The 27947-nt window shown below is 62.8% G+C and overlaps 1 protein-coding gene across 1 annotated transcript; it reads left to right on the top strand.

Annotated features, from left to right (window-relative positions):
* The first annotated feature begins 280 nt into the window (after window positions 1-280).
* On the top strand, window positions 281-22081 carry GNA11 (G protein subunit alpha 11). The gene is made up of 7 exons (XM_045863371.3): window positions 281-534; window positions 12059-12243; window positions 14477-14631; window positions 15103-15231; window positions 18047-18176; window positions 18262-18415; window positions 19536-22081. Exons 1-7 carry the CDS (start codon window positions 399-401, stop codon window positions 19724-19726), a joined length of 1080 nt encoding a protein of 359 aa, XP_045719327.1. The 5' UTR covers window positions 281-398; the 3' UTR covers window positions 19727-22081.
* Window positions 22082-27947: the final 5866 nt, after the last annotated feature.

Genomic DNA, 27947 nt, shown 5'->3' with positions numbered 1-27947 from the left:
CCGCGGGCGCGCCCGCCGCGCCGCGCCCCGCCCCGCCCGCGCGTCGCCCCGCCCCGCGCCGCCGCTAGTCCCGCCCCCGCCGCGGGCGCGCGGGCCGCCGCCCCCTCCCATTGGCCGCGCCGCCCGCCCGTCGGCGCTGTCCGGGCGCGGGTTAGGTTGCGCACCGCTGTCGCCTGGTCGCGGCGGCTGCGGTTGGCGGCGGCGGCGGCGGCGGCGCGGGCGCGGGCGCGGGCAGCTGGGCGGGAGTGCGCGGCCAAGCGGGGACCGGCGCTCGCGGGCGGCCGAGGTGGACCGGCCGGCCCGGGGGCCGGACGCCGAGGGCCAGGCGGGCGCGGCCGGGGCGGCTCCGGGCCAGGGCCGGGCCGGCGGGCGGCCGGCGGGCGGCCGGGGCCGGGACGATGACTCTGGAGTCCATGATGGCGTGCTGCCTCAGCGATGAGGTGAAGGAGTCCAAGCGGATCAACGCCGAGATCGAGAAGCAGCTGCGGCGGGACAAGCGCGACGCCCGGCGCGAGCTGAAGCTGCTGCTGCTCGGTGAGTGGGGCCGGGCCTGCCGGGGTCCCGCGGCCCGTGCCCCGTGCCCATCCCTGCCCGTGCAGCCCGCAGCACGCCCCAGGCTCCCGCGGGGCCGGCCCCGCCTGGGCTGTCCACCGCCGTCCCAGCCCCTGGCTGTGTGTCGGGGGGTGTCAGCCCTGCCCGTGAGGTCCGGACCCGGCCCTAGGTTCCCCCAGGGTCAGCCGTGCCTGCGCTGCCCGTGTGGGGCTTCCGGAGCCCCCCAGGGCCAGCCCCTGCTTCTGCTGAGCACCTCAGGTGTCCAGGTCCTTGTGGGGTCAGCCCTGCCTCCCTTGTCCAGACCAGGCCCCCGGCTCCTTCAGGGGCAGGCCCTGCCTCTACTGCCCGGGGTCGGGGGCGCCCCAGAACCCGCGAGGGCCGACCCCGTGCCACTTCTCAGCCAGCGACCCCCTTGCGCACACAGGGCTGGCCCTTTGTCCCTGCTCTACTGGATGTACCCCCCTGGCTGCCCCAGCATCTGTTCAGGGCCGGACCTCTGGGCTGCAGTCCACAAGCCGTGCCCCTCACCTCCCAGGATCTTGTCTTGGTTCTTCCCAGCAGGTGGAGCCCTGTTCCTGCGCGCAGGGTCTGTCCCCCTCTAGCACCCCATTCCCTCTGTGGGGAAACTGTTTCCCTCCTGAATGGGGTACACCCCTTGCGGGAGAAGACAGCCTTTCCGTCCCTTGGGGCGCCTGTTTTAGGCGGAGGCCAGGGCGGGGGCCCCGCAGGAGCCTTTGCGGATCCTCAGAGCCGGCCAGCTCACCACCCTTCCCCAAACCCTTTCCTTTCGTCTTGGTGGGAGCCGCTCCCCCAGGTCCTCTCCCTCCTGGAGAAAATTCCTGTCCCAGTCTCCAGGGTCCCGGTCTCCATCTCCCCAGGGCACACCTGTTGTAGGGAGCACGTCGGCCCAGCTGTTGGCAAAGTGCTGTCACCCAGAGGAGGGTTGTTGAAGGACTCTACCGCCAAAGACAGGAAGGTCGTTTACAAAACAGAAACCCTTGCCCTGCCCTTCTCCTGAGCTCTGCTTCATTCCCGCACCGCAGGGAAGGTTGGAAACGCTTACCCGCTCTCAGAGGTAGCTTGGATGGGCTCCAGGTGGGAGGGGGCGCTGTCACAAGCGGGCCGGCGCGGGGTGGGGTGCGCTGGAAGGGTGGTGGAGGGCTCAGGGGAGCGGAGTCTGCAGGTGAATGAGCCGTGTTGGTGGCCCTGTGGGAGGCCGCAGGTCTTGGCGGGAATGCATTGCTTCTCCTGCCTGCAGTGGCCCTGCTGGGCCCTCCATTTGATAAAGTACCTTCCCTATTTTTTTTTTTTTTTTTACAGACATGTTTCAGTTTACTTAAAGACTATATGGTAGGCCAACTTTGCAGAAAAGGCAGAGAGTAACCTTCAAGTTTGGAGGAGACTTGCAGTGGGTCTGGGGGGCCTCTGGGGGGACAGCGTGGCACTGGCTGGTTTTGCAGTGTGACACAGACTTGATTATGGGACGGGGACTTTAGGAAGTTACTGGCGTGTTAACGATATTGCCTGATCCTTTGCCTGCGGGCTGCGTGACCCTCCAGATGTCCCTGCCACCTGTCCTGAGCACCCCAGGTTTGGCTTGAGCTGGGGTTCAGGGAGGCAGGTCAGGAGCTCACGCTTCTGCAGCCTTGGTGTGTATCTGCAGTCTCCCTGGATTGGGAGACCCAGCACGGCCACCTGCCCAAAGTGTCTCGTGCCTGTCTGGGGGCTGGGGTGTCGGCAGCAGAAGTAACTGTCTACGGTCCCACACTGCCGCCGCCCTGTGACCCTAGAGAGGCACCCAGCCCTCCCCCTGCCAGCCTGCACTATGGGAAATCATGCACCCGTTTCAGGGCGTTGTTAAGTTCTAGGTATCAGGGGGCAGGTGGGAAAATGAGGAAGAAGTGAGCTTGCACGTCCAAGGTGAGGTCTGTGGCAGGAGGAAGACAGCTGTCAATGCTGGGGTGGGGCTGAGCAGCATCCCTGGCCCCACGCACTGGATGCCAGGAGCACCCCCCGTCATGACAGCCACAGACGCCCCCAGATACTGCCTGCCGGGCCCCCCTCCCCCCAGTGCCCTGTGGTAGTGCATGGTATCCAGTGCGCCTTGTAGAACTGGGGTATGGTCAGCGGGTGTTTCGTGGGTGCTTACGGAGTGGGTACTTCTGTGCGCGTGTGCATGCAGCTCGCACTGTGCGTCTGAACGTGCAGAAGGCAGGCATTCAGCTCCACGAGGTGCTGTTGCTCCAGGCCGAGTTCTTGTTAGCGTTTCGTCTGGTCGGGAACGGGAGTGGGGGGCAGGGCTGTGCAGCGAGGGCTCAGTCCTGAGAACTTACTATCATTCTCCCATTTTAGGGAACAGAACCCTGAGGTCGGGCGGGGGGGGACGCTGCAAACCAGTTAGGAGCTCTTGGGGTGGGGGTCCCAGGCCGGCCCGGCTGGCTTCTGCCTCCCGTGACCTCTCCTGGGCAAGTCCTTTGCTGTCGTGTTTCTGTCACTTGGTAGAAAACCACTGAGGAGGCCCCTTGTCTGTTCCTTAGGGCAGGTTTCCTGTTTGAAAATTGAGGTCTTCCACGGGAACTTTGGTTACTGGAGGTGCAGCATGCTGGCCCGGCTGAGCCGGTGCGGCTCTGGGATTTCTAAATAAAGCAGGGCGGTCAGTTCCACAGGCTTCCTGTCGGCTGTGCCGGCCCCCAAAGGGCAGTGAAAAGGCCCGGAATCTGGCATGGGGTGTGGTGGCTCTGGTGGGAAGGGCGCGCCTCCCAGTGCTTTGAGGCGCCGAGTGGAGTGTGGTCACTGGCTCCAGGCAGAGTGGTCAGGCTGCATCCCCTGCCGCCTGGGAGAGCGGGAGCACCCTCGGGGAGCCTCTCGTGCACCCCTGGATGGCCCCTGGGCTGTGTTAGGACCGTGACCCACCCCAGCATGTGCCTTATGCCCCTTAAATTTAAATTAAGCTTCTTTGCCCAAACGGTCCGCTTTCTTTGGGCGTAGTGCCTGGAAGTGCTGCGGGATTGCTCTGAGACCGCCCTCTCCCTCAGTTTCCCTGCATGTACCCGGACGACGCCAGTGCCTGCTCACAGCTCTCTCCCCGCCTTGCCATGGGGCCTGATAGAGGTCAGCTAGCGTGGGGCCCTCCGAGCTCGGCCACCAGCCGCCATGTGTGTCCCGCCACTGGGGCCGCTGGGGTCACGGGGGTCACGGGGGGTCACTGGGGCCAGGGCCAGACTCTGAACTCACATTGGCACAGATGATCACAGTGCTCCCCGGCTCTGCTCCCGCCCTGCGTGCCCCGGACCGCTGGTGGGCCGGTCTCTGCGGTGGGACATGAGGAAGTGTTCCGTATTAGGTATTTAACCACAGAAGGTTTCACTTTCGTATTTTTGCGGTGCAGCCCTGCTCCGTGCAGCCCCGGGAGCGCGGGTGGCCCCGGGGTGTTAGGAGCAGTGTGCAGCGAAGCCAGACAGGAGCTTCCAGGAGACCTCGGGGAGGAGGGCTGGGGGTGTGTGTTTGTCCCTCTCTGTCCCAGATGGCGCTGGGTGCAAAGTTCAGCCCAGGGTGGGCGGGGTGGCCGGAGCTGGACAGCAGTCGGGCAGCCGTCGGGAGGAGCGGTCCCATCCCTGGTGCCCGGCCTGCCGTGGTGGCCTGTTAACTGAGGGCCCTGCCAGCTGGGGAGGTGAGCAGCGTGCCAGGGCCCCGGAGGCGCTGCATGCAGGCTGGTCTGGGGGCGGGACTCGGGCTGCTCACAGACCCGGGGTCCGGGCCTCAGGCTTGCTGGTTTGGGGAGTTTGTGCGACCACTCACAGGGGTTTATAGTTCCTGTGCTTCTGGGCCTCTCTGTCGCCCCAGGGCCACCGTATCTGTCCTCTGGAGGGCATCTGGCCGGTCGTCGTCGTGGCCCCACGTTGCGGCCACTCACCTGCCGTGCAGGCTCCTGCTCGTTCCCGCCACTGCCCCCACCTTCGGGTCGCTGCCACCCAGGCCCAGAGGGCAGAGCCGTTGGCCTCAGAAATGTTGCTTTAATCGAATTCAGATCCCCCGAGAAGTGGGGTGGGAGTGACTTGGCTCCCCCACCCCCCCAGCTTCGGGTGCTCACAGCCCGTCTGGACACGACTCCCTGCTTGGCCACGCCTGTTGCCACCTGGCGTGAGAGCAGACAGGGACTCCAGGGGCCAGAGCTCATAGTGGCCTTCCTCGTGAGACCCTCCTGCAAGTGGGCGTGGGGGGCTGGCTTTGAGGGCTCCCCTCGGAGCAGTTGGGGCACTCGCCCTGGGGCGAGGCCATGTCTCCCGTCCTCGCTTCCTTGTCCGTCCCGTGGGCTGGCGCCCCGGGCCCGAGGCACGGTCAGAGGGTTCAGTGGGATGATGTGGCGGAGGCCGGCGGCACGGCGGGCACTCGGCAGGCAGAGGGAGCTGTTTTGTCCTGTCACTGCTGGTGACAGTCCCTTGCGAAAGCCGCTGCGACAGCCCTGGGAGGTGCATGTCCCCACCAGGACCGAGCCGGAAAGTGCCGGAGTGGGGCGTCTGTTCCTGTCTGACTCCGTGACGTGGAGATAATCACAGTGACCTTCTAGGATGGTTGTGAGGGTCAGACGGGGTGGGGGGTGCCACCAGGATTCTCTGCATCTGACCACACTGTCCACCCTGGTCGGCGGTCCCCTCTGCTCCTGAGCAGGGCCTCCTGTCTTGAGCTTGGTCCTCAGACAGGAGGGAGCCTCGATGCCTTTCCTCGGTACCGTTTCTGATTGCTCGCAGCAGGGTGGTGCAGTGCGCACCGCGTAAACCCCTCTGGCGGGGCCCAGCAGGAGCTGCTCTTGGCCGGCTTGCCTGGGGGCCGCGGTCAGGCCGCTCCCCGAGGCCTTTGGGGCGAGGGTGTCGGCGGGAGGCAGGTGGGGCTCCGGAGATTCTCTCCGTCTCTGCCATCTGTCCCCTCATCTGCGCCTCCGTGAAGGAGCTCTGTCCTCACCCTCCAGCTGGGGTGGATGGGGGTGCTGGGCAGGACCGGGGGGCTCACAGCGTCCTGACTGTCGGGGTGCCCCAGGAAGGGCTACAGTAAGACTCAGCCCACTGGGGACCAAAGTGGGGGCTCAGAGGACACGTGTTGAATGGAGGACACTCATCGAAATCAACAGGGACGGCCAGCCCCACCTTTGGGCCTCGGGGTACAGTAGGCGTCGTGGCCCAGCCGAGGGGCGGCTAGTGTGTCCACCGCAGAGGCCCCGGCCGACTCGGCCAGGGTGGCCACCTGCCCTGCCTTCTCAGGGCAGGTTCCCCCGGCGCCTTTGCTCTCTCCGGAGGCCCTGCCGCCGACGCTGCACCCAAGCACCGAGCCCAGGTGGCCCCCGTCTTTTGAGGTCGCTGGCTGTGTGACCTCGGCAAAGCCACCAACCCTCTCTGTGTCTCGGTTCCCGCACCTCCCCTGAGGCGGTGCCCTGACGTTGTGTCACCCAATGAGTGAGTGAGTAGGGGCGTGTGACTACCATCCTCAGCTGCTCTAGGGTTTTCCATTTTCTCTGTCCCCCTGGGTAGAGGACAGTGTCCCATCTGTGATCTCAGACCTGTACACACAGCTCGAGGTCCCCGTTGGGTTTCCGGGAGCCCCAGGTCCCCTGGGAGGGTGCTCTTATCGGTCTCCCGCGGTCCTGGTGGCTCCTGGCTTCACTGCCCACACCCCACAGTCATGGGCCGCCTGGCTGCCTGCCCCTGGGGTCCAGGATTCAGTGGCCTACCTTGAGTCTCAGGGAGATGAGACCAGCCCCATCCTTCCTGCCCTGGCGGCCTCAGCCCTTGGGAGTCTGGAGTCCCTTCCCTGCCCTCCTGGGTCTGGGGCTCAGACTCCCTTCTCCCCGCCCCCCCCCCCCCCCCAGATCTCAGCCCCCGAGGAGGGGGGACAGTGGGTTCTCTTCCCACTCTCCCTCTTCTTCAGCTAGTCTCTGCTGGGCATAGGTCAGACTTGGCCCTCCAGAGGGTGACGTGTCAGAGCACGCCCAGAGGGCGTCCACAGGCTCCCAGCCCATGCCGTGCTCCATCTGACCCTGCGGGGCAGGTGCCAGGCTGGGCTGTACCAAGGGCCCCCCATCCTTGGAGTAACGACCCATCGAGTCCCCTGCCCAGCACAGGGATGCGGAGGACCCAGGGGGGATGCTCGACAGAGCCAGTATGTTGGATTGGGGCCCGGCTCATTCTGTTCATTCATAAAACGCTCATGCCATACCTTCCGTGAGCCGGCCTGTGCTGGGGCCAGGGGCAGGGGGCTGTGAGCAGAGCCCCAGCCCAGCGTGCAGACACATGGGGAAGAGCAGACCTCACAGAGGGGTGACTGGAGTGGCGGCATCTGGAGAAAGAACGGGTGGGGCATCAGGGTGCTGGGGCATTGCTTGGAAGCCCTGAAATTGGGTGTCTGTGCGGGAAGCGCTAGTTGTGCTGGGAAGGCGTGCTGGGGTAGCTTACGTTTCATGGCGGCACAGGGCCCCGTGGACATCCCTTGGAAACGACCAGCGGCAGGCCGGCCAGGGAGCCCACAGCCGGGGCCTGGGGCTGCACGGTTCCTTCTGGGGAGGTGCCGCGATTTCATCGCCTGTCCCGGTGCTTGAGTCCCCCACCGCAGGGACCCTGCTGTCACCCCTCTCCATGCCCCCCCCGCCCCGGCACCCAGCAGCGTATCCTCCATGCGATCGTGTCGCGGCGCCACGCCGTGCGTGACATGAAGCGCGTCCTCCCGCGTGGCAGAGTCCCCCGGGCCCATCCGGCTGTCCCTGTGTCCACGGGGGATCCTTCTCGGTGTCGGGTAGTGCTCCGCAGTATGGCTGGGCCATTGTTGTGGCCATCTGCCTGGACCTGAGGGACATCTGGGCCGATGCCACTTCTCAGGGGCCCGGGAACGCTGCTCTGAAAGCCATGCGTGGTGCTGGAGTGGACGTTGGTGTTCACTGCAGCGAGCGACTTGGGAGCTCGTGGGTCCAGGGCAGCTGCCCGGCGCGGCTGGGGGCAAGGTGGGGTGCTGTCGGCTCGTGTGCACAGAGCGAGGCTCAGCCTTGGGAGTGTCACATGCTTGGGCTTGAGGTGGGGCCTTGCTTTTCTCCCTGCTTGTGAGCCAGGAGGGCACGTGTGACCAGATCTCTTTGAGGGGGAGCATGACTGAGGTTGAGTCACAACCTCAGGTTGAGTCGGAGGCTGGAGACTGAGGGCCAAGGCCCCGCGCGGGTCAGCAGGAGAGCCCCATGGGAGGCGGGCATGTTGGGCTGACCGGGCACTGGGGCATCGGCCAGGGCACAGGGGCCAGGTCAGCGGCTGATTGCAGAGGGGCCCAGCCGTGAGGTCCAGGCAGTCCTTGCCCCCGAGACACTTCTGGGCAGGTGGACATTGGGTCAGGTGCATGGCGGTTCCCGGGGCCAGGGATCCTGTCAGAGGCCTGAGTCCCAGCTCCCAGGGGACAGATGTGGCCGTGGCTCAGTTGGCCCAGGAAACAGGGCATCTGGAAAGCTAACCTGGGTTGCTCTGGCCAGCTCAGCCTTGCACTGAGCCTCCGTCCCTCCCTCCCGGACGCTGCAGTGGCCCAGCGCCTCATGGGCAGTGGCCCTGCTGGCGCCTGCCCGCTGCCGCTGCGCCTGGCCTCGCGGGCTCCCTGCTCACTGGACGGCGGCCCGGGGCTTACGCGACAGAGACCCGCGCTGCTTTCCTCCCAGGGCGTCACCTCCCTGCACCCGCCCCCTCCACACCCTCCTTTCTCTGTCCTTCCTGGCAAGGTGCTGCCTCGGGCAGGGTCACTGATCACCCCGTTGCCCAGCGTGCCTGGTGTTCCCTCTGGCTTCCTTCTTCCTCTCGGTTTTATTGACATTTGATTGACATTAACATCCCGTGAGCGTACGGGGTACGACCTGATGATTCGGTACATGGATGTGCCATGAAATGATTGCCTTAGTTAGGTCAGTTAGCACGTCCAGCACCTCACGGCGTCGTGCCTTGTTTCTGTGTGTTTTGGTTCTTCTGGAGGTTGACCATGGCCGTGGTCTTGGCTGTGGCTACTCTGCCACCAGGGGAGCTTTGGCAGACTAGCCAGCAGGGCTTGGTAGGGACCCGTGTGACCTCGGCCACGCCCCTTGTCCAGGACCCCCTGACACCTCCAGGGGCTGATCCCGCATTTCAGGCTTCAGTTTTCGGGCAGTGCCCTGGACGCCGCTGTTCTCCCTTGGCCCGGCTTCCTGCTAAATGTGAGGCTGCTCTCTGGCCCGGCATCGAGGGCCCCTTCACAGACAGGCCCCCCACATCGCCCGTCCCCTCCTGGGGCTCACAGCAGGGTGTCATGCTGGTCGACATAGTTGCCCGTGGGGGGGGGTGCGCACACGTATGAGCATGTGTCCGCGTGGGAGCGTGTGTGTGAGTGAGTGACCCCTCAGCATGTCTGCACTGTCTCTGGAGCACTCCAGCGGGGGCTGGTTCTCTCTTTTGCCTTCATTTTTAATTTTATTTTTTAAGATTTATTTGAGAGTGTGCACGTACGCTCACGCACATGAGGCGGAGGGGCAGACGGAGGGAGAGACAGAGAATCCCAAGCAGACTCCACGCTGAGCACAGAGTCCGACGCGGGGCTCGATCCCTCGACCCTGAGATCACGACCTGAGCCAAAAGCAAGAATCGAGCTTAGCCGACTGCACCCCCCAGGTGCCCCCGAGTTCCTTTGTACAAAGCGGCGTGAGGCGGGGCCCTTTCTCCCCGGACATGCGCAGACTCTCCTCCCTGGGTCCTCCCCACACCCTGGGCGAGAGCGTGGCCTGCCTTTCCCACGCGGGCACCGCATCGGGGCGGCGTCGGGGGGCCTCAGTGTGGGGTCTGCCCCGTCTCCCCCTCGGGCCGACCTGTAGGGCTGTGTCTCGGGGTTTGGCTTTCGTGTGTGCGCTGTTCGGCTGTTGCCTGGGAGGGACCCTTCCAAACAGACTGGCAGGGCACTTTCCTTCTTATAATAGCGTTTTGTCAAAACCAGGGGTTCTCACTCAGGGCCATTCTGCCTCCCAGAGGACCGTGGACGGTGTCTGGGGATGTCTGGGGTTGTCACACTGGGGGTGCTCCTGGCATCTTGGGGTGGGGCCGGGGAAGCTGCTCACCCCCCGCAGTGCCCGGGACGTCCCCCCCTCCCCCAAAGAATGACTGTGCCTGGTGTCAGCCGCGCCGAGGGGGCAGACACGGGTCAAGAGAAAACCACATTAGAAATCGCATTCCTGGCATGCGTGTCCCCTCCCTGCAGCGTGTGGTGAGGGAGCAGTGTGGATCCCTCTGGGGATACGTGGGGTCATGGGCACACTCCTTCCACTCCCTCCTGCCCCTGGAACTCTCGGTGGGGAGGTGCTGGTTGGAGTGAGCAGGTGGCCTCGGGTCACTTTTATAGCAGAGGTGAGTTGTTTGAAGTAGGACGGACGGGGATGGCGTGAAGGTCATTACCTTCCTTGATGATGGACCCAGAGTCATTTTATTTATTCCGGGAAGGATCCGAGGTAGTAAAAGCACCAGAACGGCATGGGCATTGCAGCCAAAACCCCTGCTTTGCGATGTCGGGGATGGTGGCTCGGGCGTCCCTGAGTGTAGTCAGTTGCTTGGATGCGGGCCGAGGGCCTCCAGGCTGCAGGACAGCGTGGACACGTGGGGCCCACAGAACCAGTCTGTCGCGGAGGCCCCGGTCCATGGAGGAGGCCGGCAGCAGACACCGGCAGAGAGGCTTCCCCCTCGGCTGGGGGGAAGGTTCCGGGGGCAGGGAGGGCTGCCCGCCCGGGGGGCGCGTCACAGGTATGTGAGCCGGCGGCTTCCACACGGGGTCCCCGCTCAGGCCAGTGCGTGGACGTGGGCAGACGTGGGCCGACTCGGAGGCAGAGGGGTGGAAGTGGGCCTAGAGCGGCAGGTGGGTGAGTTTGGGGGCTTCTGAGCCCCCGGGAGGAGGCTCTGGGGCTTCAGCCTGTGAGTGAGGATATGGGCAGCTGTCGGAGGCGGCGTGCGCTTAGACGGCGGAGTTCTTGCTTGCTGTGTAATCACGTGACCCCCCAGCTTAGCCTCAGCGGCAGACAGTCTCCGACGGCCAGGAGTCCGGGCGGTCCAGGCTCCGGGTCCCTCGTGAGGCTGCAGAGCGCGCGTCAGCTGGCGGCTGGCTCGGCGCCTCTCCCCAGTGCGGGTCTAGCGTCCTCGCAGCCTGGTGGCCACCCCCGACCCCCTCCGCCAGGGTGCCGGATGGCGTGGAGCAGGCTGCTGCGCCTCTTGTGGCCTAGTCTTGGAAGTGACCCCCACCGTCTGTCCTGCTCTGCGGGTGGTCCCTGAGTTGGCCCGCGCTCGCCGCACGGGGGTCCGTCTGCACGCATTGAAGGGGGTGCGGCCGAGGTCTGGGGGTCTGAAGAACCCACAGCTGCTGTGCCTGAGTGTGGGGTGAGCCAGCTGAGGAGACAGGCTTGCCGCTTGGCCCCCGGACGGGGTGGGGAGAGGCCGACGCAGGAGGGGACCCTGGGCTGCATGGTGCTGGAGCGGGGCTGGCTGGCATGAGGGTTCAGCGGCCAGGTGGCCCCTTTCCAGATGGCCTTCCCGCTGACTTGCCGATCCTTCCGATCCCTCGAGGCTGAGGGGTCAGCGTGCTGCCTGGTTAGTCCCGCATCCCCTCACGCCTGCAGAGGGGAAGGGAGACAGGGCGGTCTGATGTTGTGTGCGCCAGGGCAGTGGGCTGGGGTGAAGAGAGCGGACGCCCGGGCCAGTGGGGAGCTGGTGGGGGGCCCTCTGCGTGGGTGCGGGCTACGGGGCCTGGACTCGTCCAGGTGCTGTGGTCACTCTGGGGGAGCTCGGAGTGCTCAGCAGGCGGCGTGATGCTGGGTGGGTTTATGAGTTCATCGCTGACTGGGAAGGAGCTTTTGAGGACCATTGTGGGGATAGATTCCATCCTTAGGCTGCCCTGGCTTCCGGGCAGATACTAAACTCTTGCCCCCAAGTAAGGCTGATTCTGGCGGGGCTCCTGGAAGAGGAACATGGTTGGGGGTCCACAGGGACATTGTCCAGTTGGACTTGCTGTCCCCGGTGGGCGTGGGCAGGTCCTAAGGGGCTGGCGTCGTGTGTGGGGTGCCGAGTATGGCCCAGGGGGGCAACAGCTGGTCAGCCTGACTGGTCAAGGAGGCAGCGACGCCTGGCGGAGACCCACGGCTCTGTGCCTCACTGCGGCCTCCGGGGTATGGAGTGCGTGCGGAGGCCGGTCACCTGCTGTCTGACTAGGCAGGATGCTTGGGGTACCAGCCTGCTTGGTACCTTGGTGCCAGATGCCCCCCCAACGCTGAGCCTCGCTTTCCCATTGTGTAGAAGGGTCGTATGCTTGGGGCATGACCAAGCTGCAACGGGGGACGCCCCTCGCAGAGTGGCCGCCTGCTGGCCAAGCGTGTCCCACAGCCCCTCAGAGGGCTGAGTTCTTGAGCTCTGACCCCCCAGCGACCCTTCTCTGCGGGGTGGGGCTGCAGGCCTTGGCTCCGGACTTGTTCTCATGCGCCCTGCTTTTGCAGGCACGGGCGAGAGCGGCAAGAGCACGTTCATCAAGCAGATGCGGATCATCCACGGGGCGGGCTACTCGGAGGAGGACAAGCGGGGCTTCACCAAGCTCGTGTACCAGAACATCTTCACTGCCATGCAGGCCATGATCCGCGCCATGGAGACCCTAAAGATCCTGTACAAGTACGAGCAGAACAAGGTGAGGCCTGGGGTGCCGTCGGATAGGGGCCGCCCGGGACATAGCGTGGCGCCTGGCTTCCCTCCCTGCCAGGACCTGCCTTCTCAGAGCACCTGCACCAGGGTGTCCTGGCCAAGCCTCAGCCCTCCAGTCGGGCAGCCCTCAGCGCCCCCATCCGACAGCGGGGAAGCTGGCCCGGGGGTGGGCAGTGTGAGCTGCAGCTCCTGGCCCCTCACACTGTGTCTGCCGGTGTGGGTGATCCCGGGGGGTGGGGCACTCCCCTCCCTTTTTCTTGAGTAGTGGCTTATCGAGACCAAAGTCACTCACTGGGCATGTCTCCCCTTAAAGTGTGTAATTCACAGCTTTCTGACACACACAGCTGAGCAACCACCACCACTGTCTGGTTTGGGAACATTCCATCACTTGAAGAACAACCCCGTCCCCATCAGCAGTCAGTCTCCCCTCCCCCAGCCCCCGGCCCCCACGAGCCCCCTTCCCGTCCGTGGACGTGTCACCCACGTGGACTCACGCCCCATGTGGCCTTCTGTGTCTGGTTCCCTCCCTGAGCGTCGTGGGCTTGGGGTCCGTCCCCGGGGCTGCGCGTGTGGGCGCCTCGCTCCTGCTGGCGGCCGTTTTCACGTGTCTGTTCACCACCTGATGGCCGAGTGACGCTCCCGTGTGCGGGGGGACACGCAGTGTGTATCCGCTCACCTGCTGATGGATGCTTGGGTTTGTCCAGCTTGTCTCCTTGCTGGGGTGACATTCACATGCAGGTTTCTGTGTGCACACCTGTTGTCACTTCCCCGGGCCATGCTCCCGGGACACGGGGGTTCACAGGGCAGCTTGAGGTCTGCCTTGGTAGGAGCTGCTGGCCCACTCTCGCCACAGCACTCCCCCCAGTCATGCACCAGTGGGCTCTCACTGGTGGCCTCCCTTGGCTTTGCTTTTGTAGCTCTGTTTCTGGGGCTTTCTCATTCAACCCCAGAAGTTTGCCTCGGGCTGACATGAGGCACGGGAGTCCATGTTTATGCAGTAGTGGTTTAAATGAATCCATTGCTTTGAGGCTTCAGAAGGTCAGTCAACCAGGTTGTTGATATATCTCCAGTTGGCACCTTCCTCCCTCTATCCCGGGTTCATAGATGATCGGGGACCCCCAGCAGGGCCTGGTGTGGGGTTGGGAGGCCTGCTGGAGCCTCTTGTCCTCTGGGTCTGGGTTTGTATGATCTGCTCAGCTGAGGCCCTCTCCAGCATCCAGACCATACAGTCCAGCTGGTCCGGTGTTCGGACCGTAGATGTCCATCAGCATCTAGAACAGCAGCGGCCTACCGTGTTGTGTTTTTGTAAATAGTTTTATTGGTTCACGTGATGCCTCCTTGTTTATGTGCCATCCTTGATGGCTTTTGCTGCAGTGGCAGAGGTGGGGGCCCCAAAGCTGAAAACACTGTTCTCTGGGCTTTTATAGAAGTGATCCGTGATCCCTGACCGTCACACATTGACAGTCGGGGGTTTTCCGGGGCAGGCGTCGGCTTCCGTAGGTGCAGACTACGGGGCCGGTGAGGGCTGGGGGCCACAGCTGGGGGGGTGGGCAGTGTGGGGCGGCTCTCCAGCCCAGGAGGAGCCCACTGGCTTTCAGAGCATGGCTAGGGCTCCCTTGTTCCCCGTTTTGGCTTCTGCCCGGGTGTGTCCTTCCCAGACCCTCTGCTGGTGGCCGGTTGTGTGGCTGGACCACCCTGAGGATGACAGGCACGTGGAGAAGTGGGGTCTCCTGAGTCACGTGCCCCGAGTGGTTCCTCTGGCCGGTGCCCCGCCCCCAGCCCACTGTCCCCTCAGAGATTGCTGGGGTTTGAGGGGCTGTGTGCCAGGAAGGGGGTGCAGGCCAGACAGACTTCCGAGGCAGTCTGTGAAACGGGGACAGGGGAGCTGCTGACGGCGTGTGTGTTCATTGCTCTGTTCTTTGGGGTCCGGCCCTCGGTCACTTTTTGGAGTCTGCCTGTTTGTGCGTGTGGTTGCTTCCAGTCCCGCCCGCTGCTCCCCAGAGCCGCACCCCAGCACTGGGGCGCACCCCAGCTGTGCAGGCCCGGCCCCAGGAGCTGCCTTGCCCTCGGGCTCTGCTTTGGGGACCCCCCACCGCGGCTCACTCTCGCTCCTCTCTGACGTGTGCGTGCGCTTCGCTGGGGCAGAGGTCCCCCCTCAGGCAGGCGCCCCGCGGGGCCCGGGCGCCGGCGAGCCCACGGCTCTCCCTGCCGCCCCACAGGCCAACGCGCTCCTGATCCGCGAGGTAGATGTGGAGAAGGTGACGACGTTTGAGCACCGCTATGTGCACGCCATCAAGACCCTGTGGGATGACCCTGGCATCCAGGAGTGCTACGACCGCAGGCGGGAATACCAGCTCTCGGACTCCGCCAAGTAGTGAGTAGGGCGCCCGCCCCGCGGACCCAGCCAGGCCGCAGGGGACCTGTCGGGCATGCGGGCGGGCCGGGCTGCCGTGAGACGGTCGCTTCGGAGCATCTTGTAGTGTCTCCCCTGAGTCCGCCCCTGTGCTGAGGCAGGGAAGTTCATTGTGAGAAGTCCGCTTCCAGCCTGGCCGCCCAGCCAGCCCCCTTCCTCCCGCCGCGGCGGCCGTCCTCAGACAGCCCTGTGAGAGAGACCCCCAGAGCCAGCCTGGCTTCTGTCCTGCGGCCGCCTGTCCCGTGAGAGCCAGGGCAGGCCGGGGACGCCTCTGCCCGACCCCAGGTCTGCCTTGTCCCAAGTGCTCGGGGCTGTTGCGTCCCTGCTGGTGAGGCACTGTGCCGGGCCCCTTCCGGCTGCTTGGGGGACCGTGGTGCCTGGGCTGTCCCCCCGCCCGTTGGCCTGAGCAGCCCTGTCCCTGCTGTGCTGTAGCTACCTGGCCGACGTGGACCGCATCGCCACCTCAGGCTACCTGCCCACCCAGCAGGACGTGCTGCGGGTCCGTGTGCCCACCACCGGCATCATCGAGTACCCTTTCGACCTGGAGAACATCATCTTCAGGTACCTCTGCCTGGCACCCTGGGGCGGCCGTGTGCTGGGGCTGCGTCGGGCTCTGTGAGCTGCAGCGGGGGCTGTTCGCATCCCAGCCCCCAGGCACCTGCTGCGGGGACAGCGACGGGTTCCCCGGGCCCCGGTCTTTGCTCTCCGGCGGCTTCCAGCCCGGGATGGGAGACGGGCTCATGAAAAACAGCCACCGGCTCTCAGAGCGAGCCGTGTCCCGGGAGGGGTGTGGGCTGTGACGGAGCTGGCCGGAGCTGGCCTGGAGGGGAGGGCTTTCCGGGGGCCTCTGTGCCGGGACCGTGACGAGGGAGGACGCCGGCGCATGTCAGCGGGCGGGCGGTCTGGAGTTGCGGCAAGAGCCGGGTACGCTGGGGGGCGGTGGAGAGGTCCTGGCGGCCCTGGGGGCCCATGCAGAGCCAGGCGACAGGTGGTTCCCGGACTCCGGCTCTTGGGCCCACGGTAGCTCCTGGCACGTGGGCAGGATGGGGCCCAGTCCTGGCAGGTGGCGCGGCCGGAGTAGACTAGATGCCGTCCTTGAGGACACAGGCCCCGCCACTCAGCGAGGCCGTGGCGGGTCCGGAGCTGCTGAGCAGCAAGGGCAAGTGTGTGTCCCCTGGGGCTGCCGCAGCCGATGACCGCAGACGGGCGGGTTGAAACCCACAGGCGTGTTCGCCGTCCCGGCTCAGGAGGCCAGAAGCCGAGGAGCGGGGCGTGGGCAGGGCCGGTTCCTTCTGAGGCCGTGAGGGGGAGTCTGTTCCCCGTGTCTCCCGGCTCCTGGGGGTCGTCGGCCATCCTCGGCGTCCCTCGCCCCATCCCTGCCTCCGTGGTCACGTGGCCTGTCCTCGTGTGTCTGTGTCCGGACATCCCCCTTCCTGTAAAAACACTGGTGATTGGATAGGGCCACCCCACTCTAATGTGATGTCATTTTAACTGATGACATCTGCAGGGACTTTGCTCCCAAGTCAGTCCCGTCCCCAGGTTTTGGGGGACACTGTTTTAGCCCAGCGCCCCGAGGCCCACACTGGGGCGGGTCCCGTCTGCCAGCTGTGAGCCCCCCACTGCCCGCAGCGCCCCGTCTGGGCGCCCTCTGCTCCCCCAGCGCAAGCTCACGCTCCTGGGGCGGGGTCCCAAGGAGGTGGTCAGCCGTGGCACTTGCCACTGTCCTGTGGCCTTGAAGCGCCCGCTCTGGGGAGCACCCGAGGAGCCTTTTGGGTGTGCTTCCAGGTGCCCTTTGGCCCGAGACCCGCCCCGCCACAGGGACCCCCAGAGCTCAGCCAGGGGTGGCCGCTGCCCTCACCCCTCCCTGCCCTCTGCACCCTCTCTCACCCGCCGGGCCTCTGTCGGAAGCCCTGTGTGGTTCCCCAGAGTCTTGGAAGCTGTAGGCCTCCAGCCTGCACGGGTCTGATGCACGTTTTCCTTTCCTGGTGAGGGATCAAGGTTTGAGTTTTCTTTCTTGTTTACGTTGGCTCCTTGATGGGCTGTAACCTCTGAATTCAGAGCTGAGCCTGCGGAGCACGGGCTGGGGCTTGGGACGAGTGCTGCCCCCAGCCCCCGTCGCGGGGCGTCGTCCTGGCCTCACCCTGACCGCGGCACGGCCTGTGCCTGCTGGATCCTCTGCCCGGGATGGCCGGCCCCCTCCCTCCCCTCCCCGAGCTTGGGCCGGCCGGCATCTCCCTGGTGCCCCCTCCCCGCTCTGCGCTCTGCTCTGTCATGGGCCCCCACCCTCTGCCGCTGCCGGTCCTCTGCCGGCCCACCCCTTAATTAGCTGGGCACCCATGGGGGCAGCCTGGGGGCCCTGGCCCTGAGCTCGTGGCCTGGCCCCTGACCGGAGCGGGGACAGCATTGAGTAATGGCCCGACGGCCCCAGTGTGTGAGGAGATGAGCCTGGTCCCGAACAGGGGACCTTACTGGGGAGCCTCCTGCTCCGGAAAGGCCGTGGCCCCGGAGCCTGTCTGGCCCGGCGCATTCCCCAGACTGGCCACAGCTGCTGCTGCAGGCCTGGTGGCCTCGCCCGGGGCCCCGGGCCCGTCACCACCCTCCTGTGCTTGCTGGAGTCTCCTCGGTGCAAGCTCCGCTGGGCGGCCCCGCTCTGCCGGCCGTGCCCGGGACAGCTCCGACGGCAGCCCGTCCCCGCGGCCCCCGCCCCCCGGGCAGGGCCCAGCCGCGGGGACCCCTGCCTGAGGGCCACTCTGCTTGCCTGCTGTGGTTTTTCCTCATCAGAGGAAACTGAGGGAGTTCATCGGTAGCCAGCGGCAAACGCCTGTCGTGAGTCCAGTGTGACGGGGCGTCCCTGCTGCTCGTTTCCCCTGGCTGCTCCCTTCTGCCCGGGAGCCTGTTGTTCGGACGTGCTTCTCGTGCTGGACGGGAAACTGCCACCTGCCGTTGCTCCTGGCAACAGGGGAAGCGTGTCGCTCCGTGAGCCACCCCCTCGCGATGCCGAGGCGGGTCCGTCGCGTGGCTGTCCTCGGTTTATCTCGTTCTCCCGTGTCCCACAGACAGTGCTGTGGTGGGCGTGTGTGCACGTTGCCCAAGTGAGGGGGTGGGTCTCAGATGTGGGACCTCAGGTCCAGGGGTCGGCCCGTCCCGCCCCCCCTCCTCCCCGGGAGCACCTGGGTTCCCAGGCTCCCTAGTCCTGCGACTGCTCCATCAGGTGCAGGTGTTCAGGCGCAGCGTATTCTCCTGGCCCTGGCGGATGTGGGGGGCAGGGGCTGTCCCGGGGGCCCTCCGGGCTCTAGCAGACGCCGGCCGTGCTGGTGGAAGGGGCTTGACAGCCGACTGCGGTGCTGAGCCCCCGTGGGGCTCCTGTCTCCTGCAGGATGGTGGACGTGGGAGGCCAGAGGTCAGAGCGGAGAAAGTGGATCCACTGCTTTGAGAACGTGACGTCCATCATGTTCCTTGTGGCCCTGAGTGAATATGACCAAGTGCTGGTGGAATCGGACAATGAGGTGAGGGACCCCTCTCTGCGCTCTCCCTGCCCTGTGGCCCTGGGGGTGGGAGGCAGCGTCCATCCTCACATCTTCCTTCCCACAGAACCGCATGGAGGAGAGCAAAGCCCTCTTCCGGACCATCATCACCTACCCCTGGTTCCAGAACTCCTCGGTCATCCTCTTCCTCAACAAGAAGGACCTGCTGGAGGATAAGATCCTGCACTCCCACCTGGTGGACTACTTCCCCGAGTTCGACGGTGAGCCGGGAGCTGCGGTGGAGTGGGGGAGCACGCAGAGCAGGGACTGGGCTCCCTGCCCCTCTGGGCCCCGTGATCCTGGCGGGGAGGGCCAGGCACCTCCGGCACGGCCCGTTCACGCTCTGGGCCGCGGTGTCTCTGTGATTTGGGGGTGCGGGCCCTGACCAAGGCTGGTGGCACGGTCCGTGCGAGCTGGGGAGCTTCCGTGCTCCCCCCACCCAAGCCTCAGTGAGCAGAAGGATCTTGTGTCCCCAGGGGGCGTCCTCTTGGAGAGGGGATCTCCCACAGTCTGTGCACAGCCACAGGAGGGACGCACGGGGACACTCTGCTCCCAGGCCCCCGCTTGCCCGGAGCCTGAGTGGGGAGGAGCGAGGCCCTGGGAATGAGGGGGTGACCCAGGACCCTCTTCCCCTCCCCGGGTTAGCCTGAGCTCTAACAGGAGGCAAAACTGAGCACAGCCGTCCCCAGCTGTCTTTTCGGCACCCCTGCTCTGTGAGCGTCAGCCGCAGCTGCCGCCAGGACACGGGACTCCAGGGCACTCTGGGCCTGGCCACCCCTTCCCAGCAGCTCAGTCCCGGCTGGCCCAGAGCCGCGGGGACATGGCTGTGGCCCGATCGCCGTGCGCGCACAGCTGGGATGGTAGCCATGCAAGTGTGCACCTGTGTGCAGGGGCGCGTGGGGCCGTGTGGACACGCGTGTGGGCCCCTGCCTGTGTTTGGATGTCGGTGTCAGGGAAGTGGGAGCGCAGTGCGGTGAAATGGGGCTGGGCGGGAAGCTGGGCGCAGTTTGGAGGTGGAGGGGGTGTCGGATGTGGGCAGCAGTTGGCTGAGAGGCCGAGGGGCCGCACGGGCGCCAGGGCCCTGGGTGGAGGCTGGGGGCGGCCGGAGGAGCTGCCTCTGCTTGGCCAGTGCCCGGTCCGCGCCCAATGGGTGTCTGCCCACGGCTGGTCTGCACGTGATCAGTGTCTGTCCGCAAACTGCAGGTGCCCTCGTGAGGCCGGTCCGTGCCCGGCGGGTGACTGTCCGCGCCTGGTGGGTGTCTGGGCGCACCGTGGGTGTCAGTCCGTGCCCGGCGGGTGCGGGCTGGCCTCGCTCACCTGCCGCCGTCTCCGCCTCCCCAGGGCCGCAGCGGGATGCGCAGGCCGCCCGGGAGTTCATCCTGAAGATGTTTGTGGACCTGAACCCCGACAGCGACAAGATCATCTACTCGCACTTCACGTGTGCCACTGACACAGAGAACATCCGCTTCGTGTTCGCGGCTGTCAAGGACACCATCCTGCAGCTCAACCTGAAGGAGTACAACCTGGTCTGACCCGGCCGCCGCCGCTGCCCCGAGGGGACAGGGACAGCCGTCGGGCGGGCCTTCCCCCAGGCGCCGAGCCCGCCCGGCCCTGCCCACAGACGAGTTGATTTTGTTTTCCTATTTTTAACAAAGGGTTTTTATTTCACAGCTATCAGGGGACGTACGTGTTTCTTTCTATACACCCCGTGCACCTCCTCATCTGTGTCCGCGGCGCGGCAGCCTTTTCCTGGCCTTGACTCGTGGCTCGCTTTTTTCTATTAAAAAAAAAAAAAGAAAAAAAGGAAAAGAAGGAGACGAGACCAGCGGAGACGAGACACGCGAGCGCGCGCGCCCCCACTGCAGGCCGGCGGCCCCCCGGCACCCAGCGGGGACAGAGCCACCCGCCGGCCCGCCCCCCTTGCTCCTGGCCCTCACCGCGAGGCCCCGGACTGTGACTTCTCTCTCTCTCTCTCTCTCTCTCTCTCTCTCTCTCTCTCTCTCTCTCTCTCTCTCGCTCCCTAAGTTATTGACGTCCTGGACTCCAAGAAGTGGGGGTGGGTGGCGCCCCCCGCTGCCCGCCCTGGGAAGTGCCTAACCTTTTTTTTTTTTTCCGGGTGAGGAAAGGAAGGCAGTGAGCCGGCTCCTGGGGCCCACAGGCTGCTGTCCAGACACCCCCGAGGGGCCGAGGGCGCCCCGCTGTGCCCAGGGAGCCGGGAGAGGGCCCTCCTGGATTGGGAGTGGCTTTTGATTAGTTCTGTTTCGAAACCAGCTTGGAAACAGTGAGGGTAGGGTGGGGACTTCTTCAGAATATTCTCAGGTCTGTCCCCGAGAGGCAGAGAAGGGAGTCGCCCGTGGCGCGGGCTCCGGCGCAAGCCCTTCTCCCACATCTCCCACTTCTGCTCCCAAGCCCCCTGCCCCGGGAGGCGAGCACGCAGCACGATGCGCACTTTGCCCCGAGCTGTGGAGGGCCAGTGGCCGCTGGCGCCGCGGCCCCAGGTGGCTTCCAGGCCTGGCCACGGCCACGGCCACGCACTGAGCCAGAGCCACGGGCCGCCTTGCCCGGGCCGCCTTCTTCCGAGGGGCTCGGACGGTGGGAACAAGCGGGGGGATGTGTTTTCATCTGATGTGGACTGAGCACTACAGTGTTTTTCTGTGGGTTGTTTTGTTTTGATTTGCACAATGTAGCGGGAATGAACTGCCAGGCCTTGGACCCACCCGCTGCATCTGGACACGGCCCGGTCGCGGTCTGTGTGGCCGCTGCTGGTCTGGGCCGCCAACGAAGAGCAGAAACGCCTCGGACAGCGGCCCCGAGGCTGGCGTCCGCTGCCCCTGGCCCTGCTCCTTCTGCTCGCCTGACGCAGGGGCCAGCCTGCCGGTGTCGGAGGAGGGAGCTAGGAGGGGCCTTGTGGCGACTGGGGGGCCCCTTCGGGGTGGGGCGGCGACATTCCTAGTGGCCAGCCCTCTCTGGGGGCAGGACGGGCCCTCGCAGTGCCACGTGTCTGCACGGGAGGGGTGTGCCGTGGCCCCCAGCCTGCACCCTCAGTGCCAGAGCAGATGGTGCTGCTGGCGGGGGACTGCCCAGGGCACTCGGGGTCCTCGCGGGGTGCGCATCGCCATGTCTCAGCGCCTCTCTCGGGCCCAGATCGCAAGGGAACTGGATTGGGCCTCGTGGGGGGGGGTGACCTGAGCATGTGGGCCTGGGCACCCGAAGTATTAATTCTTCCCAGAGGGAGCAATGTGCCAAGCACCCCAGAGCCGAGGCCTGGCTGGCACGCCATGGCACCCCCGCCCAGCGCTTCCGGAACCCTGAGGGCCCGGGACCGGAGGGCGGGGACACGGCTGTGTGACCTAGAGGGTCGGAGACCGCTCTGTGCCAGTGGGGCCTGGTGGTCCGGGCCCCTCCCTCGCCCATGGTGTGAGGTTTGTTTTTCTCGTTATCCACCCTGGGGGCTCCATCCTCCTCCCACTGTGTCAGGTCCCCCCCAGACGCCCCAGGGCCCGCGCCCTCGAGCGGCGGTGCGGGAGGCTTGCCGGCCGCCAGTGGACCTTCTCCGGTCATACTTGTATATTACACAGTCCTGATTTCAGACGGTTTCAACCTTAACCTATTTTAAAGAAGAATATTATATAAAATACTGTTTTTAAACCTTTTGTCATTTGAAATGCATGTATTGTTGTGCGTGCTGGGGGACAGGCCCATTAGCTCTGTGCCAACCTCCCGGGGCCAAGACTGCCGTGTTGGGGCAGGGGTGGGCGGCGGCGGGCTTCGCTCAACGTGTCGGGGCCCTGACCCCTTAATCCAGAGATAGCTGATGGAAATTGACTTTTCATATCTTTCTCCTGAAATGAATTCTGTTTTAAATTGGAATAAATTTTGTTCCTAAATGCTGTGGCCCCCTCTGGCTTATTTCCAATTGCTGGCCAGAGCGGGTGGGTGGTGGGCAATGCAGGGGTGCCTGAGCTCTGCAGGGTCTTGCCTGGTCCTCGTGTGGCTGGCTGGTGTGTGAGCTCACGGGAGCGGGGGCCACGGCTGCCCCGGGATGTGCCTCCGGCCTTGGCACCAGGGCCCCTGCTCTGAGGTTCCTCGACTTGGCCCTGACTTCAAGTTCATTTGTCTGTACTGCCGGGCTGGACCGTCCGGCAAGAGAAGTGCCTCCCGATTGGGGGTCGGGGACTGAGGAGCCCAGGTTCTGGACATTCTGTATTTATTTCTGTAAACTGAGGAGGTTGGGCCTGTCTCTGCAGTCTTCTCTCGGGCTTTTTTCCTTCTTAAAAAGTGGTAAGTACACATAACATAAAATTTACCATCTTCTAAGTGCACAGCTCAGCGGCATGAAGCACACTCACCTTGTCCTGCGACCACCCCCACCCTCCAGTACTTTCCATCTCCCCACACGGAGACTCTGTCCCCGTGAAGCACGGACTCCCCACCCCCTGCCCCAGCCCCGGCTCCCACCCTCTCCTGTCTGTGTGGACGGGACCCCTCTGGGGACCTCCTGGGAGTGGGGTCCTGCGGGATGTGTCCTTCTGGGTCTGGCCCCTCTCGCTGAGCCTGGTGTCCTCGGGGTCCTTCCACATCATGGCAGGGGTCAGAGTCCCTTTCTTCTTCAGGCTGAATAATCATTTTATGGATGAACCACTTTTTGCTTTACTGTTCATCAGTGGACACTTGGGTTGTTTCCACCTATTGGCTATTGTGAATCGTGCTGAAGTGAACATGGGTGTGCAAATACCTGTTCGAGACCCTGCTTCCAGTTCTATTGGGTATAGACACAGAAGTGCGATTGCTGGATCATATGGTCGTTCTCGATTTAACTTTCGGAAGAACCACCAACCCCTTTGCCAGTGTCTGCCCCGTTTCACACTCACACCAGCTGTGCACAAGGGTTTCAATTTCTGCACATCCTCCTCTGGTTTTATTCCCTTGTCTGTCTGTCCGATACTCCTTGAAGGCCCATGGTGCCAGGCACTGTCCCAGGCACTGCGGTATGGCGAAGGAGGTAGCCTCGCCACCAGGACTTAATCTATGAAGAAAAATAGAGCGGGAGGGCAGGATGGGTAACAATAGTGACAAGAGGAGAGGGCATTGCTGGTAGTGGGCACAGCCTATGCAAAGGTCCTGGGGCAGCACTGGGCTTACATGTTGGAGGAACAGCCAGGGGGCCTGTGTGGCTGGAGCAGAGTGAGTGAGGGGTAGAGAAGGAGGAGGGGAGGGCCGACGGAGGGGACAGGAGCAGGTCGTGCAGGGCCTAGGGGACCACGTGGGGAGGACTTGGGCCCCAGGGAGGTGGAAGTCCTGGAGGGCTGTGGGCTGAACAGGGCGGGACCTGACTCGGGTGCTCACGGGCGCCCTCTGGTGGCCGCTGAGGGGAGGGTGGACTTGGGGGTGAGGGCGGGACTGGGGACCAGGGTGCAGGGGACTGCGTTGGTCCTGGCGGGCGTGATGGGGGCTGACCAGGTGGAGGCAGAGGAGGGGCAGGATCCGGGAAGTGGGCGGCGGGGAGGAGCAGGCCCCGCTAGACTGCTGGCGCACCTGGACGTCATGCCCCCCGCGGCCGGCAGGTGCCGCTCGCCAGCTCTCTGGCCTCCCCGCCCCCCTGCAGCCCTAAAGCGCATTTTCTCCGGGGGAGGACCTCTCATCCCGCTCTGATAGAGAAACCAGGGCACCGAGTGGCCAGTTCCCTGCCCTGACGGTAGGCCAGTGGTTGCGGGACTTGGGCGCCAGCCGCAGCCTGTCCAGCTAGGCTCAGGCAGGGGCTAAATGACAGCGCGGTAGGAGAACAGTAGGAGAATTTCAAGTCGGAAAACCTGCAGGGCCAGGTTCGCACACCCACGAAGCCTGCCCTGTTGACCTGTCCACCTTTTGGTTGCTGTGAAGGATGCTGCTATGAACACAGATATTAAGTACCTGAGTTCCGCTTTCCGTTCTTTTGAATATAAAACTGGCAGTGGGAATCGCTGGATGAAGACTTTCTTGTCTTATCCAAATAAATGATTCATCAGTTAAAAACTTGGGATCCCAGCATTGCCTTTGGACCACTCCTGGGGGTGGGCATGACCTTAGGTGTGGCCAAGGGCAGGGTCCAGGGAGGGACAGCCATGGACTCCCGGCATCTGAGGACTGGGAGGTACTTGGAAATGATGTAAATATCCTATTCTTCATTAAGCAGAAAAGACATTTTTAAAAGATTTATTTATTTTAGAGAGAGAGAGCGCGTGTGCACGAGTTGGGGGGGGGGGGCAGAAGGAGAGGGAGAGAGAATCCCAAGCAGACTCCCTGATGAGTACAGAGTCTCACATGGGGCTTGGTCCCAGGACCCTGAGATCATGACCTGAGCCAAAACCAAGAGCCGGATGCCCAACCGAGCCACCCAGGCGCCCGAAGCAGAAAGGACATTTTTAGTACCGGAGAAGCAGAAAGGAGCATGTCGTCTGTGAATAAAGGAGACAGGGAGGGAAGGAATGAATGCATCTCACGAAAACTCACCAGAGCTCGTGGGAGTGTAAATTGGTGCATGCACTTTGGCAAAACATAGTATCTGGGAAATACCTCATAACCTAGCACTGCCACACATAGGTATTTATCCACAGAAAGTCAGACAGACGGTCACCAGACGGCGTGTGCCGAGTGCCCACAGCCAGTTTGCTCAGTGCAGCCCTGAGCTGAAATTTAACCAGACGCCCATCAACAGTACGACAGGAGGAGAGCGAAGCATGGGGATCGTACTCAACATATCTGAAAGCTGCTGAGTGTAGATCTTAGGCTTTTTCATCCCAGGAAAACAGAATGTGACTACATGTGGGTCCAGACGTTAACTGGACCCCACTGTGGTGATCATTTCACAATATAACACAAATATTGGGTCTGTATGCTGTACACCTGAAACCGATACAAAGTCATGTCAATTAAACATCACAAGTATCAAACGCTGATCAGAAAAACAAAAGAATGGATGAAGAGATGGGGGGATACTCGGCCGTGAGGACTGAGGACTTAAAAACCACATGCGACGCGGAGTCAGGGGTAGAAACTAGACTCTCCGGAGTTCATCTTGTGCAATTCTACTCAGATAAAGTTCAAAACTGGCAGAAATGAAACACGATGTTTAGGTTTGCTTAATTCGGTTGTGAATTAGTAAAGAAAAGCGAAGAAGCAAAGAGGGACTTTACCTAAGAGAATCAACTCACCAGAGGACAAGATGATTCAGGTGGGGATGCACGAGATACACAAGGCAAGATGTGGAGGGCCTGAAAGGAGATGACAGTCTTCTTAACAAATGGTGCTGGAACAACTGAACGTCCACATGCAGGAGGAGGAGGAGAAAGAAAAGGAGGAAGGGGAGAAGGAGAAGGAAGAGGAGGAGGGAGAAGAAGAGGAAGAACCTCAACCTACACAAAAATGAACACGAGGATCGTAGATCTAAATGTAACGTGTAGGGGCGCCTGGGTGCCTCAGTCGTTAAGCGTCTGACTTTGGCTCAGGTCATGATCCCAGGGTCCTGGGATCAAGTCCCGCATCGGTCTCCTTTCTTGGAGGGGAGCCTGTTTCTCCCTCTCCTCCCTGCTCTGCTCTCTCTCGCTATCTCTCTCTCTCAAATAAATAAATAAAAATTTTTTAAAAATTAAGAAAAAAAATAAATGTAATGTGCAAAACGGTAAAACTCCCAGAAGAAAAGAACAGAGAACATCTTCACAGCCCTGGATTTGGCAAAAAATTCTCAGGTAAAACACCGAAGTCATGATCCACAGAGTTTAAAAAATGGGCATTGAACAGCATTGAAATTTAAAACTTTTGCTCCATGAAAGACATAGTTAAGGGGATGAAAAGCCAACCTACGGACTAGGAGGAAATATTTGCAAACCACATACCCAATAAGGGACTTGTATCAGGATCGTACAAAAATTTCCCAAACGCAGTCATAAGACAACGACACAGTAAAAGAAATAGCAAGTTATGTGACTAGATCCCTCCCCGAGGAGGATACACAGAGGGCGCCTAGACACCCTTAGTTCATCGGGGGGACGCGGATTAAGTCTCTAAGGAGACACCATCACGCACGTCTTAGAATAGCTAGAATGAAAAATACGAACACCACCACGTGTTGAAGAGGACGCCGAGCAACAATGGTGTGTCATCCATCGCGGCTGCCCATGCACAATGGTGTGGCGGTTTTGGGAAGCCGTTCACGGTGCTTTGCAGACCCTGGCCCTGCAAATCCCACCTCGAGGGATTTATCCCGGAGAAATGAACACGTGTATTTGTAGCAGCCGATCTTCACGATCACCCTGCATGGGAAACAGCGCCCCGTGTTCTGTGGATGAACCTTGCTGGGTGGTGTCCCACAGCCGCTCAGCGGTCAGAAGGAGGCCTGGGACCCCTGCTTGAAGACGTGAATCTCAAACGCTAAGGGGGAGAAGCCAACCTGACAAGCTACATAAGAGTAGGCTTGCTTTGATAAGACATCCTGAGAAATATTTTAAAAATCATGGCAATGAAGATCAGCGGTTTCCAGGGACTGGAGCCAGGTGAGGGTCTGAGGACCCGGGGGGGCGGGTACCTGAAGGGAGATTTTCAGGGGATGGAGCCACATCCTGGCCACTGTGCGGATGGTAATTTCCACGTCTGTACCTCTGTCGAAACTCGTAGAACCTCACACCCAAGAAAGTGAATACAGCGCCATGTAAATTTTAGAAATGAAGGACAAGATAAATCTTATTACCAAAAAGTGCTCCCTGGACACAGGATACCGTGGAAGTCGGAGCCGTATGGGCCGCTGGGCAGAAGGAAGGAACATCTGGGCACCCTCCTGGGGCTGACGACATCCTTCGTCTTCGCCTGGGTGCCGATCACGTGGTTGTTGGTTTCACAAGAATTTATTACGTTGTATATTCATGTTTTATGTGGTGTGTGTGTGTGTGTGTCTTAAAAATATGCACCCAAGCTCACCCTGGTATTCCCGAATGAACTGAAACATGACAGATGTCCCACACGGCGGCTGGCATGGAGAAAGGAAGCAGCTCACCTGTCAAGGAACCAGAAAGGAGATTTATTTTGAAGCTGGAGAGATCCTCAGAGGCTGGGCCACTAGAGGGGTGGGGATGGAGGAGCTGGTTCATTTTCTCTGAGGCCCCTGGCAGCCACGGAAGATGGTAAGCCAAGGACCCCACACCCTGGTCCTGTTGTGGCCTGTGGGGGCCTGGTGTCCCCTCAGGGAAACACTCGGCAGGGGGGGCCCCTCCGTGTCCTGTGCATCTGTGACTCAGCCCGGCCTCCTGGTTTTGCCAAGCTGGTTCTTTCTGTTCTGTGGCCCTCCCAGCTCTGCCTGGCTCAGACCTATTTCTGCTTTTCTTCATCGGCCCCAAGAGTGGGAAGTCGCTCAGGCCTCCAGCCTTGGGGAGCACCTCTCCTCACAGCCATCCGGTTGTGGGCAGGAGGGCGGGTGAGCAGGGCAGCGCCTACCAGCCCCAGTGACCCAACCGGGGGGGGGGGTGCCTATCGAACTTCCCATCTGCCATTCGTTATGAATCAACAGCAAAGGAAACCACACAATCTCGCCAGCCGTGCGTGGGGGAGGGCCGACGGTTGCTGCTGTGTGATCCAGGCTCTTCTCTCACCCTCTCTGAGCCTTGTTACCACCATCTGAGAGGTGGCCAGAGGCTCCCGAATTATGCGTACCTCCAGGGGGAGGGGTTTTCCAGAACTTTCTAGAGCTTTCTAGAACCTCTTAAAGGGGGTTCTGCACCCAAACAG

The sequence above is a fragment of the Mirounga angustirostris genome, unplaced genomic scaffold, assembly GCF_029215605.1.
Source record: "Mirounga angustirostris isolate CCGP_5_RB_7025 unplaced genomic scaffold, mMirAng1.0.hap1 SCAF_1, whole genome shotgun sequence".
Taxonomy (NCBI): domain Eukaryota; kingdom Metazoa; phylum Chordata; class Mammalia; order Carnivora; family Phocidae; genus Mirounga; species Mirounga angustirostris.
Note: the sequence above shows the minus strand (reverse complement) of the source record. Positions and strands in the feature narration are given on the sequence as shown.

What these genes read in the sequence shown, in the direction of transcription:
- GNA11 (XM_045863371.3), top strand. Translation starts at nt 399, where the DNA reads ATGACTCTGGAGTCCATGATGGCGTGCTGCCTCAGCGATGAGGTGAAG. An exon ending in TGGTGGAATCGGACAATGAG is followed by an intron (nt 18,177 to 18,261) that starts GTGAGGGACCCC and finishes TCCTTCCCACAG; the next exon opens with AACCGCATGGAGGAGAGCAA. An exon ending in CTACTTCCCCGAGTTCGACG is followed by an intron (nt 18,416 to 19,535) that starts GTGAGCCGGGAG and finishes CCGCCTCCCCAG; the next exon opens with GGCCGCAGCGGGATGCGCAG.